This window comes from Grampus griseus (genome assembly GCF_964374135.1).
Source record: "Grampus griseus genome assembly, chromosome: 9".
NCBI lineage: Eukaryota > Metazoa > Chordata > Mammalia > Artiodactyla > Delphinidae > Grampus > Grampus griseus.
The window spans coordinates 65,055,512-65,071,214 of NC_139003.1; the positions used below are offsets into that span (position 1 = coordinate 65,055,512).

General features: G+C 33.3%; 1 protein-coding gene across 1 annotated transcript in view; it reads right to left on the minus strand.

The window, feature by feature from the left end:
- The window catches only part of VWDE (von Willebrand factor D and EGF domains), a gene marked incomplete at both ends in the record, with an annotated part of 71,159 nt that overhangs the window by 25,730 nt on the left and 29,726 nt on the right, over window positions 1–15,703 (minus strand). Inside the window, 1 exon segment of the mRNA XM_082661706.1 lies at window positions 14,149–14,252. Within this exon segment, the coding sequence (XP_082517832.1) occupies window positions 14,149–14,252 (104 nt within the window).

The window sequence follows — 15,703 nt, forward strand, 5'->3', positions numbered from 1 at the left end:
GTGCTTTGGAGTGGCCAAACTGACGTAGGTATTTAACATCTCAAGAACCTTGGCAAGACTATGTCATAGTACAGGTTAGGATTAGTAAAATGATCATTGGATGGAACTGAAGAGTTGGTTAAGATTTCCTGCTACTAACTCAAAATAGGGGTGTTGAGGATGAGGAAAGATGCTCTGGAAATGATATACACATGCTTCAATTCCATTGAACTTTGCAGGGAAACTAAAAATGAGCCTGGACTATGGCAGTGCCCATTCTCAGGCTTATTAAATTTAGGTGGTCAGGGAATATTTGTAAAATATAGTTGGGGGTGAAGAAGGTTTGTCTAATGCAGTAGTTTTTGTGTACAGTATGTAATTAGTTTCCTTAATTTTAAAAATTCTGTTCTTCCTTCTTAAATTTAGAAGTTAACTCACAATCTTTCTACCTTATGTATGTCATTAATATTGTAGTAATTGCATGTAAATAAGTAATAAGATATATAGAAAAGTAGCAAAGCATTTTTATGATTATCATCCTTTATGTCAGAAGAAAAAAAATGTTAGCTCATAAATTCACTTTTCGGCAGTCTTTATTTTTTCCTTTTCTGAAAGCTTTAGATCACATTATGCCAAATCTCTAAACTTCTTTTTTCTTTCTTGTAATCAGATTCTCCATCTTCTTTCAACAATTCCCATTCTGTTAGCAGATGTGCTACATCTAAAGAGAATTGCTCTGCCTCTCTTATTTACAGTGGAAAAGGATTTGCTTATTTATCTTTAACATTCTAGAAGCAATTTCACATAAAACACTCAGTGATGATGGGCATGGCAATATTCAGGTGATGCAAAAATGATTTGTTTTTCCTGGTTCATTTGGGAATGGTCATGATTCTGAAGAATGCGATTCAGGCTTTCAGAAAAAAACACCCTTTGTGTTTTTGTGTCTTTCATATATCAAGAATAAATGCCACCTTCACAACGAAGTAAAATGTTAACTCTCTTAAAATGCAAGTGTTATGATAACACAGGGAGACAAGGGGGGACTAAATACCCTGACATCTCCCTCCTCTTGAACTTAGATCTGCTGGTGATGACTCCCCTTGTCCTGGCTCCATCAGAAACTATAGGGCAGGGAGCCTAGGTGGGACACTGTAAAGATCAAATGTAGGGCACAAAGTCAGGCAGAGATGGATTAAATAGCAGATTAGACAAAACGTAAAAGATAATTAGTGATTTAGAGGTAGGTCTGAGGAAATTACTGAGTAGCATAGAGAAACAAGGATTTGGAAAATAGGAAAGATTAGTTAACTGACATGAAGATTGGAATGGAAGTGTTTTCTATTCCTAATGGGTGTCCTAGAGGAAAGAATACAAATAATGGGGGGGTGGAAATATTAAAGGAGAAGATAATAAAAGGAATCATTATTCAATAACAATAGAAAACACATACATAGTATCTACTATGTGCAGGTTATTGTTCACAGCACTTGACTTTCATTAAGTTAATCCTTGTAACAACCTTATGAGTAGGTATAGGATGAATCCATAGCTACAAGAAACACAATAATTATTGAACAGTATAAATTAAAAATAAACTGACAATCAGATACCTTGTAGTCAAACTACAGAACAAGTAAAAAGAGAATTGCTCTCTGGAAAAGAACCAGAATAAAAGAGTAATAACAATTAGGTTGGTAACAAAAATTTTAAGAACAGTGAAATAATAGCTTAAATGTATAGAAAGAAAATAACTATAAAGCTAGAATTAAGTATCCAGCAAAACTGTTTTCATGTATGAGGGAATCATAATAATACTTTAAGATAAAAACAGAATATTTACCATCAATAGAAATTCACTATAGGAACTTCAGAATGAACATACTTTAGGAGGAAAAAATTGATTCCAAAAACAATGTTAAGCAGCAAGAAAGAATGGAAAGCAAATTGGTAAACATTTAACTAAATTTAATCAAACGTTGTCTTTATAAAGTAATAGTAATAATTTCTAAATTAGAGTATAAAAGAAGGTAAAATTAAACAATAGCATGTAGCTTGGAAGGAGGTTGACAGGAATCAAACTGTTGAAAAAGTTATATTTTTTGAAATAAGAGTGAAGAGTGACATATTCTGTTCATCAATTGAGAATCTCGAAGACAATAATCATAAAGATTAAAATATAATATATAATATTCTCAAGCCAGTTAAAGAGAAAAGACGTACCAAGAACCAAACAAATATAGCATTTCAATCAATCCAAGAGAAAGCATGAATGGAGAAAAAAATAGCAAAAGTGGAACTAGCAAAACCCAAACTGCTAGAAATAAGTCAAAATATTTATAATTCACGATACACTTAATTCTTTCCAGTTGAAAGGCAGAATGACTGGTTGTATTTAAAAAAAAAAAAAAAATCAGCCTTACATTGAATTCTAGAAGCACACATAAAACCTAAGGAGACAGAAACACTGAAGGTTACAGTAGAAAAAGATTAGTCAGGAAAATATATTTTTTTCAGGAAAAATTGTTAAAAAGATGGGGTAGTTTTCAAAATAATTTTTAAGTAGAATTCAGTAACTGTTAACCAAAAAGCATTATTAGGGATAAAGAAGTCAGAACATATGGTGATTTACCAATAGCTGTATATCAACTACTTTTGTATGCATGTAAGTATTAACTTGTTTAAACCTCATTTAAATCCAACAGGTAGGCAGTATTTATATTTCCATTTTCTAGGTGAAGAAATGGAGGGATGGAGGTTAAATAATTTGCTTAAAATCAGACAGATAATAAGGAATAAGATTAGGATTGAAATCCAGAAGGCAATTTGTCTCCAGAGTCTATCCACCTAATAAAAGGCTTAGTATACTAGAAACTTAATGGCCTCAAGTATATAAAGGGAAATTTGATAAAACTACAGGGAGAACTAGACAAATAAAAAAAATGATAAAAAGATTTCAATAGCTTTCTAAATTATTAGAAGATTAAGCAGGTGAAAAATTCGCAAGATGAAGAATTGAACAACACAATTTAAAGTTTGATTTAACAGAAATTAATACACTCTGTGCTCTTTATCAAAACTTTTTAAAGGCAAGGATAATACATTTGTTATCTGCTTCTGACTAACAAATTATTCTAAAACATAGTGGCTCAAAAAAACATGATTTTATATCACATTTCCTGCAGGTCAGGAATTCAGGTATGGTTTAACTGAGCGCTCTGGCTCATGGTGTCTTTTGAGGTTTCAGTCAGGATGATGGTCTCATCTCAAGGCTTGACTTGGGGACGATCCACTCCAAAATCACTCATAGTTTTTATCCAGATTCAGTTCCTCCTGGGTTGTTGGACTAAGGGCCTCAGTTCTTCCTGGCTGTTGGCTGGCGGCCTCCCTCAGTTCTTTGCTGTATAAGCCTTCTCATGGGTAAACTGATAGGAAGGTAACTGGCCTTCCTCAAAGACTAAGAGAGGCAGAATGAGAAGGAGAGTGGGAGGAAAGAGAGAAGGGGGAGTAGGGAGAGAAGCTAGTTACTTTATAACCTAATTTTAGAAGAGACAGCCATTCCTTCTGTCATACTCTATTTGTTAGAAGTGAATCACTAAGTTCAGCCCACCCTCAAAAGAAGGGGATTTCATAAGGGTGTGAATATCAGGATGTGGTGGTTATTGGGGACCATCTTAGAGGTTGTCTAGCGCAGGTTATAAACACAAAATACAGGACATAGTTTGGAGTGGGGAGAAGCAGGATTATAAGAGGAGCATAGAAACTGGTGCAACTGTGTTGGCATTGGCATATTTCTGAATTGAATGATTGAATTGTATGTGTCCATTTTGGTACGCTTTATAACTTTAGAGATATAGTGCCATTTTCTTTTGTATGTATCAAATATCACATATTTTTTTCAAAAAGAAAGATAGTGGTCATTTTCTGAAACAAAACAAATCTGTACCTAGTCAAGACTGACACTTGATAAGTTTAGATTCTACTGAAAATTAACCATTGCATTTTATCTGATTTATGAGTCTTTGGGGAAGTTTGCTTCATTCCTCCATACCTCAGATTATATATATACATTGGATAGTGTATTTTAATTCTATCTTTAAAGTAAAATGTTCATTAATTCATTTTAAACTATAGTTAATTCACATAAGCCTCCAAAATTTTCACATAAAAGGCACTCTACAAACTTATAAATAGAAAAAATATTTTGTGGTTTTTTGCTCCCATGAATTTAGGCAAATGTGAGCTTTTTGCTTGAATTATTCAGGTGGTAAACTCAAGTCTTTGCTGTAAATGTGACCTCTAAATGTTAGAACTAATGCAAACAGAAGAACTTGGTTCCATCATTTTTATATGTAGCATATTTCTTTCCTGCCCACCCCCTTGCCTCGTATTATCAGAAATAGAGTTTGATCACATGAATCAAGCTAATAACATTAGCTTATGACTGATTACCTGTCCAGTTTGGTCTCAGATGAAAATTCTGAGCAATTAGTTTTAATCTTATGATAACTCTCATGGGACTGTAAACCATTCTCCTTAATTTAAATACAACAGTTTCCAACTTAAATACATATGCAATAATCAGGAAAATCTTTTACTGTGAAAAGAGTATAAGTACCGCAACTAAAATTTTCTACAAATAACATATTAAATTTTTAATTAATTTTTATTGCTCCTTTTCAGTTAAGATAAACTATGCAGTGGTTCTTTGATTTTCAATTCATGTATATTATTCTGAATGACTCTTGGTATTTCAAGAGAGCTGCATTGTTTGAGGCTAATCGAAGATTCTGCAAAAGTATACATTACAAAAATAATTGAAGATCACTATAAAAATTTTAAGCAATACAAATATATATAAGAAGTAATAATTAAAATCTACATATATCACCCCTCAGCTCTTGATTATACTTCCCTAAGGTAACCAATTTTAAAAATTTGATATCTGTCTTTATAGAAATTTTCTATAATTAAAAACATATGTGCATGAAAACACATATACATTTTAAAATGAGAGTGTAGTATAATTATTGTCTAAAAATTTGCCTTTTCATATTTTTCATTTAATATAACATAGCCATCTTTAAAAGATATAAGATAAAGTTCTGCATGACTTACTCTTTTATATGGTCTATAGAAATTTCATAGCTGGATGTATAATAACAACTCTTTTCCTATTGATGCTCACTTAAAATATTTATTTTTTAGTATTAGAAACTGGCGCAATAAACATTTTTGGCAGTGGAATTATTATTCTACTAATTAAAATAAATTATTAAAAGAGTAATATATCAGAGGATATTATTTAAAATTTTTATGTGTTCTCTTAATTGTATCTTTCAAGATTTCCACTGACAGTTCCCCTTTCACACTACTGCTCTTTTTTAAAAAAAAAATTATTTATTTCTTTATTTTTGGCTGTGTTGGGTCTTTGTTGCAGTGTGCGGGCTTTCTCTAGTTGCAGCGAGCGGGGGCTACTCTTTGTTGCCGTGCACGGGCTTCTTGTTGTGGTGGCTTCTCTTGTTGTGGAACATGGGCTCTAGGTGCACAGGCTTCGGTAGTTGTGGCATGCAGCCTCAGTAGTTGTGGCATGCAGGCTCAGTAGTTGTGGCTCGTGGGCTTTAGAGCGCAGGCTCAGTAGTTGTGGTGCACAGGCTTAGTTGCTCCGTGGCATGTGGGATCTTCCCGGACCAGGGCTTGAACCTGTGTCCCCTGCATTGGCAAGTGGATTCTTAAACACTGTACCACCAGGGAAATCCCTCATAGCACTGCTTTTAATAGTGGATGTGATAATTCTTTAAATTTGGGTCTCAATGAAAGGTTACAAATCTTGACTTTAATTTTCAGTTAATTCAATTATAATTACATGTTAGCTAAAGTGTTCATAATAGTATGCCAAGTTCAACTGAAATGAACAGCTTAAAAATAACAAAGTTCATCTTAAATATTTTATCTCTTTTAGCATAAAAACTATAATATGGTAGTGTGAATATGTTTTCTCTGACAGTTTTGTAAATTATGATAAAGAATTTGTGTTTTGAAAAATAATGAGTAGCATCTTAATTAATTGCAATGTGGCTTTTGCAAAGAGCTTGAGGCCTAATTAGTTAAAATCTCACATATGTATTTTCAGCAGGAGAATTCTATCAGAAGCTACAAACTGTTTATCCATCTTGGTTTCAACCATGCTTGTCAGTTTCGTTTTCCCTGCGGGATGCGGAATGAAACAACTCTCTTTCTAGCAAGTTGTCTCAATAGGTTAGTTAGTGCTTAGTAATACAGATTGGCAGAGCCTGTAATCAGCCTGCCTATATGGGTTAATGAAGGATTTTTGTGTTTTAGTGGAAACTCAGTAGGTATTCATTTGGAAGACTATCATGATGTTCAAAACAATTAGAAATAGGATTCTCTCTTAATTCTTCGGTTTAACAGTGACTGGAAGGTAAGGTCACCTAAGCAGAGCTGACAGGTAGTGCTTTGGGGATCTTTGTTCTCTCAGGAGAAAAACACATTAGTGTATTTCTTGGCAGCCTCCTCCTTTTTAATGTGAATCTAAGACTGGAAGCATTTTAGAATATATTATGCTTCAGGACTTTGTCATTACCTGTAAACTGCCTTCTGTCTGCTCTAACCCTTTGCCCTTCTTGATTCAACCATATGGCTCTAGAAGAATCCCACTTCTGCTTTTCAGAGCCCAGCACACAGCTGTATGCCAACCCTCAAAATGAGCAGTTCAGGTTTTATGTTCTGGTAAGGTCAGTTTCCATTTCCTACAGCTGTTTCTTCTTTTATGGGGAGAAAAAGAAAACTAAAATATTTTTCAAAATATTTTTGTCACTCATGTGAGACATGATGCATTTTCTCTGAGAAGGTGCCCACATTTTTCACCAAGCTCTGCTGCTGCCTTGTGATTTTTTCTTGGGTTGAACCATTCTACTCTTCTTTGTAGGCTGCTGTGTAGGAAATGAAGTGGTCACACTCTACACAGCATCTCTGATGCTTTATTTATTTCACTTTGTAACACCGCAGGCAGGGTATGTTGATGGCATTACACTGAAAATGTCTTGAATCTTTGCTGTGGGGAGATAGGTTTCAGGTCAACTCCAAAGAAAGAATTGACTATTGTCACAAGAAAGGATTTGAAAGGAAAAAAAAAAAGTCCTGTTTATTTCCTGGTCCTCAGAAATTGCAAATCATCAGTGAGAATGCACCAGCAGAGGACACTAATGTGGCCATGAAGAGGTCAGAGTAGGGGGATGAGGCATCCTGCAGCTGCCTGCTCAATAAAGTAACATAGGAGGCATCATCAAGATCTTGCCTAGAAATGAATGACAGGTCTTGGTGGCTAAAAACACAACTTGGAGCCATGGAAAAGCAATCCTAAGAATTTCCTTTGATTCATGATCAGAGCCCTCAACCAAGAGAGGAGCATCCCAGCTCAGGCAGCACTGAACCAAAGCAGTAAAGGAAATGCAAATGAAGATCCTGAGATCTTAGAATGAGAATCTAAATTAGACCATAGCAGTATCTCTTGGCCACACTAGCAAGGACAATTCCTTGGTGAGCAAGATTTAAGTTTGATATCAGAATCTATGTATGTTTGGTCTATTTATATTTCTGTCTATCTGAGGGAATTGGGAAATAAAGTGGAATTATTCTCACTATAATGATTGTGTTCAGTAATCCTTAATACTTTTCTCAAGTTCCTAGTGTCTCAAGTCAATGACTTTCCAGGTATTGTCATATGTAAGACATATAACTGGGGGGACCCTACTTACATCAGATAAAATTATGGTTCCAAGAAGGAGAATATCCATTATCCTTCACTTATGATTATTTGTCAGTAACAGGAAAAAAAGAGGTATAATTTTCAAATATCTGAAAGCACTGGCTATTTTAATTGCTAGAATTTTCCAAGTTTAATGTTTGTATGAAAAACAAAAGGTTTTCTGCTTACCTTAATACTTCTCACAGCAATTTAAATCTCATAGAGATTAAGTCACCAAATCTTCAAATGCAACTCATCCCTTACTAGCACAATGGGAATTGTTAACTGCAGTCAGCCAAGTGGCTGTAATTATTGATTAATCACTAGATGTAAGGAAGACTTCTAGGCTCACAAGAAAGACAGTTGTGTTAGTGAAGCAGTTTATTTTTGAAAAATGTCGTTTGCATTAAATATTTAATGTGCTTTCTTACTAAATGGTCGTTTTGCACTTCTTGCGTGTTACCTGGGAACTGAGGATCTAGCACCATCTGCAGGCAAAACTCTGCTAATTTCATCTGGCAGTAGAAACAATTTTTAAAAACTTTACAGCTGAGTTTGAAATTGTTTTCACAATGATGGACAAGACTGTCCTTACAAAAAAAATATAAATTTAAATGTCATCTAGTTTGTCTGCCCTTTCTTTTATTCTCACGGAACATCCATAGTTGCTATTTAAGGAGTAAATAGGAGGTGTTATCAGCTTAACCCTGGCAAACCGCTTAGAATCAGCTTGGCACACATGGAGCTCACAAATTTTAGTCATTATATGCCTGCCACTTTTAGCGTTTTTAGGCTGGTTCTGAATAACTGTTTGCCAGAGTTGATTTAAAATTTGCACTCACTTATTTTATCTTGCTTTTAATGTACATATTGTTTAATCAGTGTTTTTTAAAAGTAAATTCCAAGAAACACCAATATACAGTAATCATTGGGGAAGTAAAATAAAAAAAAATAATAAAATAGGGGAAGTCTACCTGTCATCTTTTCCTCAGCTGGTTCCACATATTCATTTTTAGTAACAAAAAACATACATATAATAAAACCCATGCACTGGGCATTTATTAGATGACAGTCATTGTGAAAAATTATTTATAATTATCTCATTTTAAATTTAAAATTACCCAGTAATACTCTGAAGTACATATTATTTATTCCTATCTTACAAATGAAGGAATTAAATATAGAGGGAGGTAAATCTCTCTCTGCAAGTCCCTATAACTGGGAAGAGGTGGAGTGAAGATTTGGGGTTGAATTAAAACCTAGGTCTTCCCAACACTAGAGGGCCAAAGAAAGAATAAGAATATTTGATAACTCAGACATTTCATTTAAATGTTAACATGAATAAACACAGAATAGTCAAGCATATTAAACAAAGTTTAAGACCTGAATTCTTTTATGGAAAATGACTTATAAGGTAAACATTGAAAATTACACATTTTAAAGTACTTTTGCTTAAAATCTTGAACACTCATTATCTTCAAAATATTTTCCAAATAGATTTTGGTTAAAAAAATGTTCAAGTTAATAGATGTGAAAATATAACCAAGAAGTAAGAAAAAATTAAATTTCTTCATAAATTTATCAAATTACTTGTTTTTCAAAACTCACATTATATTTCTAAAACACTACTTCCATTTGCACGAGTCATTAGCTTTCATAAGGAGTGCTTTTATATAAAATCTGTAAACTGTAAACCATAACATTTCTTCATTATTAGCATATTCAGGTCCATTAAATCTATTATAAATGCATAATCTACTGATTAATATTTTAATTGTAGCTTGGGATTCTTGGTGTGGATCTAGGAAATATTTATGAAGATTTTAAAGTATTGGTTTAGACATTTCAGAATAAATCCTTCAGCTGTTACAACATTTTAACCATAAAAAGTGTACACTGAAGATCAACTTAGTAAAGCTACTAATAAAATTACAATGTTGTATACTCAGCAAAGGAGGCAGAAACAGTTTAAAAATTATAGCTATTTCCTAGTGGGAAGCAGCCGCATGGCACAGGGATATGGGCTCGGTGCTTTGTGACAGCCTGGAGGGGTGGGATAGGGAGGGTGGGAGGGAGGGAGACGCAAGAGGGAAGAGATATGGGAACATATGTATAAGTATAACTGATTCACTTTGTTATAAAGCAGAAACTAACAAACCATTGTAAAGCAATTGTACCCCCAATAAAGATGTTAAAAAAAAAAATTATAGCTATTTCATTTAACTATTTTTGTAGGAATTTCAATTCTAATTATTAACTTAAAAAAAAATTCACTTTTATCTAGAGTACTTTTTTCTTTCTAGTATTCATATTTTCACAGCAGCTTAAAAATTTAAGGACACACTAATTGTCAAAAGTTTATTTTGCATTTATATTTCTGTAATTTTGGTAATAAAATAAAACATAGTAAAACATGTTATATTCTCTTAAATGATTCTTTAAACTACCTTTCAGCAAATATGAAATGATAAAATCTCTTTAATTGTGACATTGAATGCTATTACTTAAAAAGATTCTTATCAAAGTTAGCAATAATTTTATTCTAATAATGTCTTACTTTATCTTATAATTTTAGACATGGCTTAGAAATGCTTAGTCTTTCCACTTAAAAGAACAAAATGAGTTTTGTAAACTTACATGATTTAAAATAGGCATGTTCAAATTAAAATGTTTTTTGAAAAAGATAATGAAAAGTTTGAGGTCAAATATAAGATAGTAGAGAAAAGGAAGTTTTATAACTCTAGTTAACGTGTAATTATTTTCATCTCTGAGACAGATCTTTCAATTATTTGTATATTCCCTGTTGACATTCCCACTTCCTCAACAATCATGTCATTTAAATGTTCTTTTATTAAGCATCCAATTCTCTTTTGATATTTATAGAAGGATTTGATTTTGTGATAGTTTCTCTCTTGCTTCTGCACCAAAACAGATCAAGGTACTGAAAGAACAGATAAATGAAAGACATTTTCACGTAAAGACAATGACTAAGTAAGTCTTTTAAAACACCCAGTTACATTTTTTCTTCCCCTCTGTTCAGAAATGGTACAGGTCAGAGCAGCAGAAAGAGTAGAGGTGAAAAGTAAACAGATGAAACTAAATATGATGTTTTATCAGTGAAAAGTAATAGCTTTATCTCTGGAATACAGTCCAAAGCAATAAGATGCAGAACTTTTATTATGTCTTGTGTTAGCTCACTTTCGTCCCTTTGGCACCACTGTCACTTCCTTCTAAGGCTAGGGTCTACATTTTCCAGAATCCCCTTCTCTGTGTGGTTCTGGGTTAGAGTTCACCAATGAAGAAAACTTTCTAGAGAGTTAGAAGATGGAAATGAATAGGAAGCCATTATTTTTTCAGAGGTGTTTGCAGCTGGATGCTTGGAAACAGGCTGACATCTTCATTCTCAGTCTCTGACCTTCAGCAGCTGCTTTCTGACCTCTACCCTATCCTTCCCCCATCTTTACCCCAGCTCTTCCAGCAGTCCTGAGAGTCCCTAATTCCGCATTAACACTTTATATCTGGATACATCAAATGGCTTCTGACTGATCCCTGATAATAAAAACACCATCACAGTAAGGACTGGGAAAATGTTCAGTTTATTAAATATTGTGAATGTCAGGAATATCAGAAATATCGTTTCAATATGTAAATATCAAATCACATTTCAAAGTAAATTTTTGATTATCTGGATTTCTTCTTTGCTTTTCCCTAACAACTAAGACCAGTCTGTATTTATTAGTTTCTTCAGCCTTTAAAATAGCTTTAAAAATGATGTTCAAATAAACTTCAAGTAGTTAACTTCAATGTTTTCTGAATAAAAATTTCCATTCTTATACTTGATATTACTCAATGGTGTTTTATCTGTAGTAGGAAGAGGGAAATCAAGTTTCAAAGAATATTAAAAAACCAGTTAACTCTGACTCATTATTTGCTACTTCCTTCCCCCCTGACATGATACATAAAGCTCTTTCAGGTTCTGTGTTTGCCACTAGAGACTAAGTACTGCTTTCATAAAACTGAGACCTAATCAAGATCATATTTAATGTCAAAACAGTTGTGACTGAATGGAGCTTGGATACTACATGACTCCATCTTGGCAGAGTTACATTCAAGAAACATCCATGCTCAATTAAACCAAATAAAATTTTTTATATCCTTCAGGAAACGACTTTTGATATTCGTAACACATTGCAACATTTCTCTCAAGTCTCTTTGCCCATCCTTGTCCTTCTCCACCTCTCTCTATTCCTCTATTCAATGCAACTACCAACGAACTTACATAGTATTTTCTACATACCAGGCACTGTTCTAGGTACTTCACATATATTAACATAATCCTTACAACAACCCCATGATAGGTGTTACTATTAGCTCCATATTACAGATGAAAAAAATTAAGGGTCAGGGTGGCGTACCTTGCCCAAGGTCACAGAGCAAACAAGTGGCAGGGATATGGTAAGTACGTTTAGCAGCTAGGCAGCAAGTTATGAAACCTCTCAAAGCTGTTCATCAACCCACCCTCTTTAGCACCATCCTTCCCCATTTCCTCTTTATTTGTGTCTTTTGTTTCTAGCCAGTAATTCTTGGTCTCTTTTATTGAAATTCTAGCAATCCATAAGAACTTGGGAGAGCAGGTTATAGTAAAGCAGGACTTGAGGTCCTTGGGCTAGTCTTTTTGTTTTGTTTTCCTTCTCCTTCCCCATGACCTTCTGTTCTTCTTTCCTTAATATGTTTCCAGATGCAGTCTCAGAAGCAACATTAATGGGGATGAGGATGATCTGCTATTAATCACATGAGGAAGGATTCAGGCAGTAAAGAAATGCATAAAAATAGAATATAGAGAAGTAACCTAGTTTAGTCTGTCAAAGTGGAGTTAAAAGCTTTTGAGGTCATAGGGTTTTCTGTGCCATAAAAATCTCAAATAAAATTAAAAAAAATATATTTAGGCTGCCTACAAACCCAGGTAACTCAAACTTTTATATTTATTTTTCTCAACAATAGCTGATCAAATAGTCAATAACTTTTGTTTCCTAGTTTTCAAACCATAGTACTATTATAATCTTGTTTTTTTCAAAATGGGGGACATATCCTTCCAGGATGAACACCAGTGCTAGAAGAAAAACATATATATACATCTACTTTGCCTCTAAGCCAGACTGATTCAGTATCTTGCTTTGGGAAGAAAATTCCTTATCATTTTTCAAAATATAATACTCCAGCATACTTTGATATTCATGACCCTTGGGTTTTTTGAAGTGCTAAATAGCATATAATTGTATTTTTTTTTAAGATGTTTTTTTGATGTGGACCATTTTTAAAGTCTTTATTGAATTTGTTACAATATTGTTTCTGTTTTATGTTTTGGTTTTGTGGCCACAAGACATGTGGGATCTTAGCTCCCTGACCAGGGATGGAACCTGCATCACCTTCACTGAAAGGCGAAGTCTTAACCACTGGACCACGAGGGAAGTCCCTATAATTGCTTTTTAAATTAAATCTAATACAGATTAACTTTAAGAAATTTTTGGAGAGTTCTGCTGCAACTGTTTTTTTTTTTGTGTGTGTGTGTGATCGTTAGAGTCACCCTGGTATATGTAGGAATTAGGACAGAAAAAATACCTTGGCTATTGATATTTAGAAATTTAAGATTGGAGACCTAAAAAATTCAGTTTCATTTTATAAGTACCGATATGATCACAGAAACTTTTAAAATAGATGTTTACATAGCACTGGCCTTGTAAGTTAAGTGTGGGGCAACTGCAAGAAAGCCTTTCTTCTTCCTTTGCTTTCTTGATTTTCCAAATACAAATAAATCCTAATTGTAATGATATGAAGAGTTTTTTATTGCTTTCCCTGAAATGGATTTTAATAGGGAGTAAATGAAGAGAGAACTACTATCAGGGAAAAGAATGAGGATATTCAAGGCTTCAGTGGCATATGATCCACTGAAAATGTTTAGAAACACGTACCCACCACAATCAATGAAGTCGTGATTCATTGATATAAAAGTGGGGAATTTTTTTTAAAGGGTGAAGGTGGTCTTTTTACCTAGTATTTGACCAAATATAAATTATTAGTGTCTTAAATCCATGTTGTGAGGTATTTGCTTTCTTTCAGCTCTCATGCCATGATATATTGCATTATGTTTGATGGTTGTTATCTACACACTGAAATTCCTTAAGTGCACATCAAAATTTTGAATAATAAGATAACTCTATAATGACACAAGAATGATATTACTTTTAGTTTTGGGGGCAAATACAAAAATCTTGTATGTTTTCTATTTTGGAAGTAAAAGAAAATAAAACATTAACAGATAGGTAAAAATCACTAAGTAGAATATCTGAGTAGATGGCATATGTCGACATCTAACATATACTTTTGTTTAAAATGTAAAATACCTGTATTTTCTTTTCACATTTGACTCCAGTATATCCAGTGCAGCAAGAACATATGTTGGGGAGTACGCATCTGCCTCCATAAAGACACTTTTGATAGCAGATTGCTGCAATACACAAGTTTTTACAGTTACCACCTTTTGACACAAATGCTTGTGATATATTCTATTCCAATGGTCTGAAGCCATTCAGCAACTTGACTATAAAAATAGTCATAATAGTCTATGAATGACCAATTGCACTCCTGTATTTCTGCAGCCAGCGTGCAAACACACACATACATACACATATCAAAAGACAAAACACCCCCAAACTCAACACAACAGTTTCAGTATTTTATAAAGATATTATTAAAGCAAACAAAATTTTCATTGGCTACATTTTAAAGTATTTAAAATACATCTTTTTGTTTTCTATAGAGAGAAGATTCAAATCAGTAATATACGATAGCATTCATAATTTGCTTTTTAATAAAAAATTTTTTAGCAAAAATTTAAAAGGGACAATTCAGTACTGACCAATGTATGGAAAAACAGACAATTTTATGTACTATCAATGGAAGTTTAATGTGAAACAACTCTATTGGAAGCTTCCTAAAGATCTTCACACTACCTGGACTAGAAATTTCTTCTTTAAAATCTCTCCCTATGCAATTTTTAAATACCTGTATCTATTTATCTTTTGTCTTTTCTTTCTTTCTTTCTTTCTTTCTATCTACCTACCCACCTACAGAGCAAAATGCTTATAATAGTAACAATTTCTAAATAACAGAAATGTTCAATATGAGAGGAAAGGTCAAATGAATTATAGTATTTATATTATGGAATTTAATATATCATTTAAAATTACATCTTTAAGGACATGGAAATGCTTTTAAGTAATATTGACTAAAAAGAGGAATATAAAATTATATACAATACAGTTATTTTTCATGGGAGAGGAATCTGTTTCAAGAGCTCATATTGGAAGCTTGCATAATTCAAGAATAATATTCCCTTTAATATAAATGCAACATTGAAAGGTATGTTTTCATCAGAGCTATTGTGTATGGCTGAGCAGGTTATGTAATGCACAAGGTTCCACAGCTAAGGAAGCACTGTTCATATCACAGACATCATAGATTCAAATATTTATTACAACAATTTTCCAGAAAATGGCAGTAAGACATCTTATATAAATAACATCATCAATATTTAGACTGTTTCCAGACAGATGGAAGTAAAGCATTTTGAGGAAGGGGACTTCAAAAAATTCACATAAAGGTGCAAGGTGCAAACACAAGGTGCAAACACAAGGTGCAAAAACAGGGTGCACATCTTCAGGCTGTGCTCAGAGTACCTTAATCCACAATTACTGGAGCATATTTCCACATTAATGTGCTTTTAGCATCTTATCATTCTCTCTCATGTTCCATACAAACTCTCTTCAGAATGAGTAGCCCAAACTGAGGTTGCTAGTTCTTTTTTCTAGCATTTTATCCCATCTAACTTTCAATGAAAGTTATTTATTTTTGAGCACATAATTCTTATGTAAGTACTAAATGAATTCTTTGAAAATA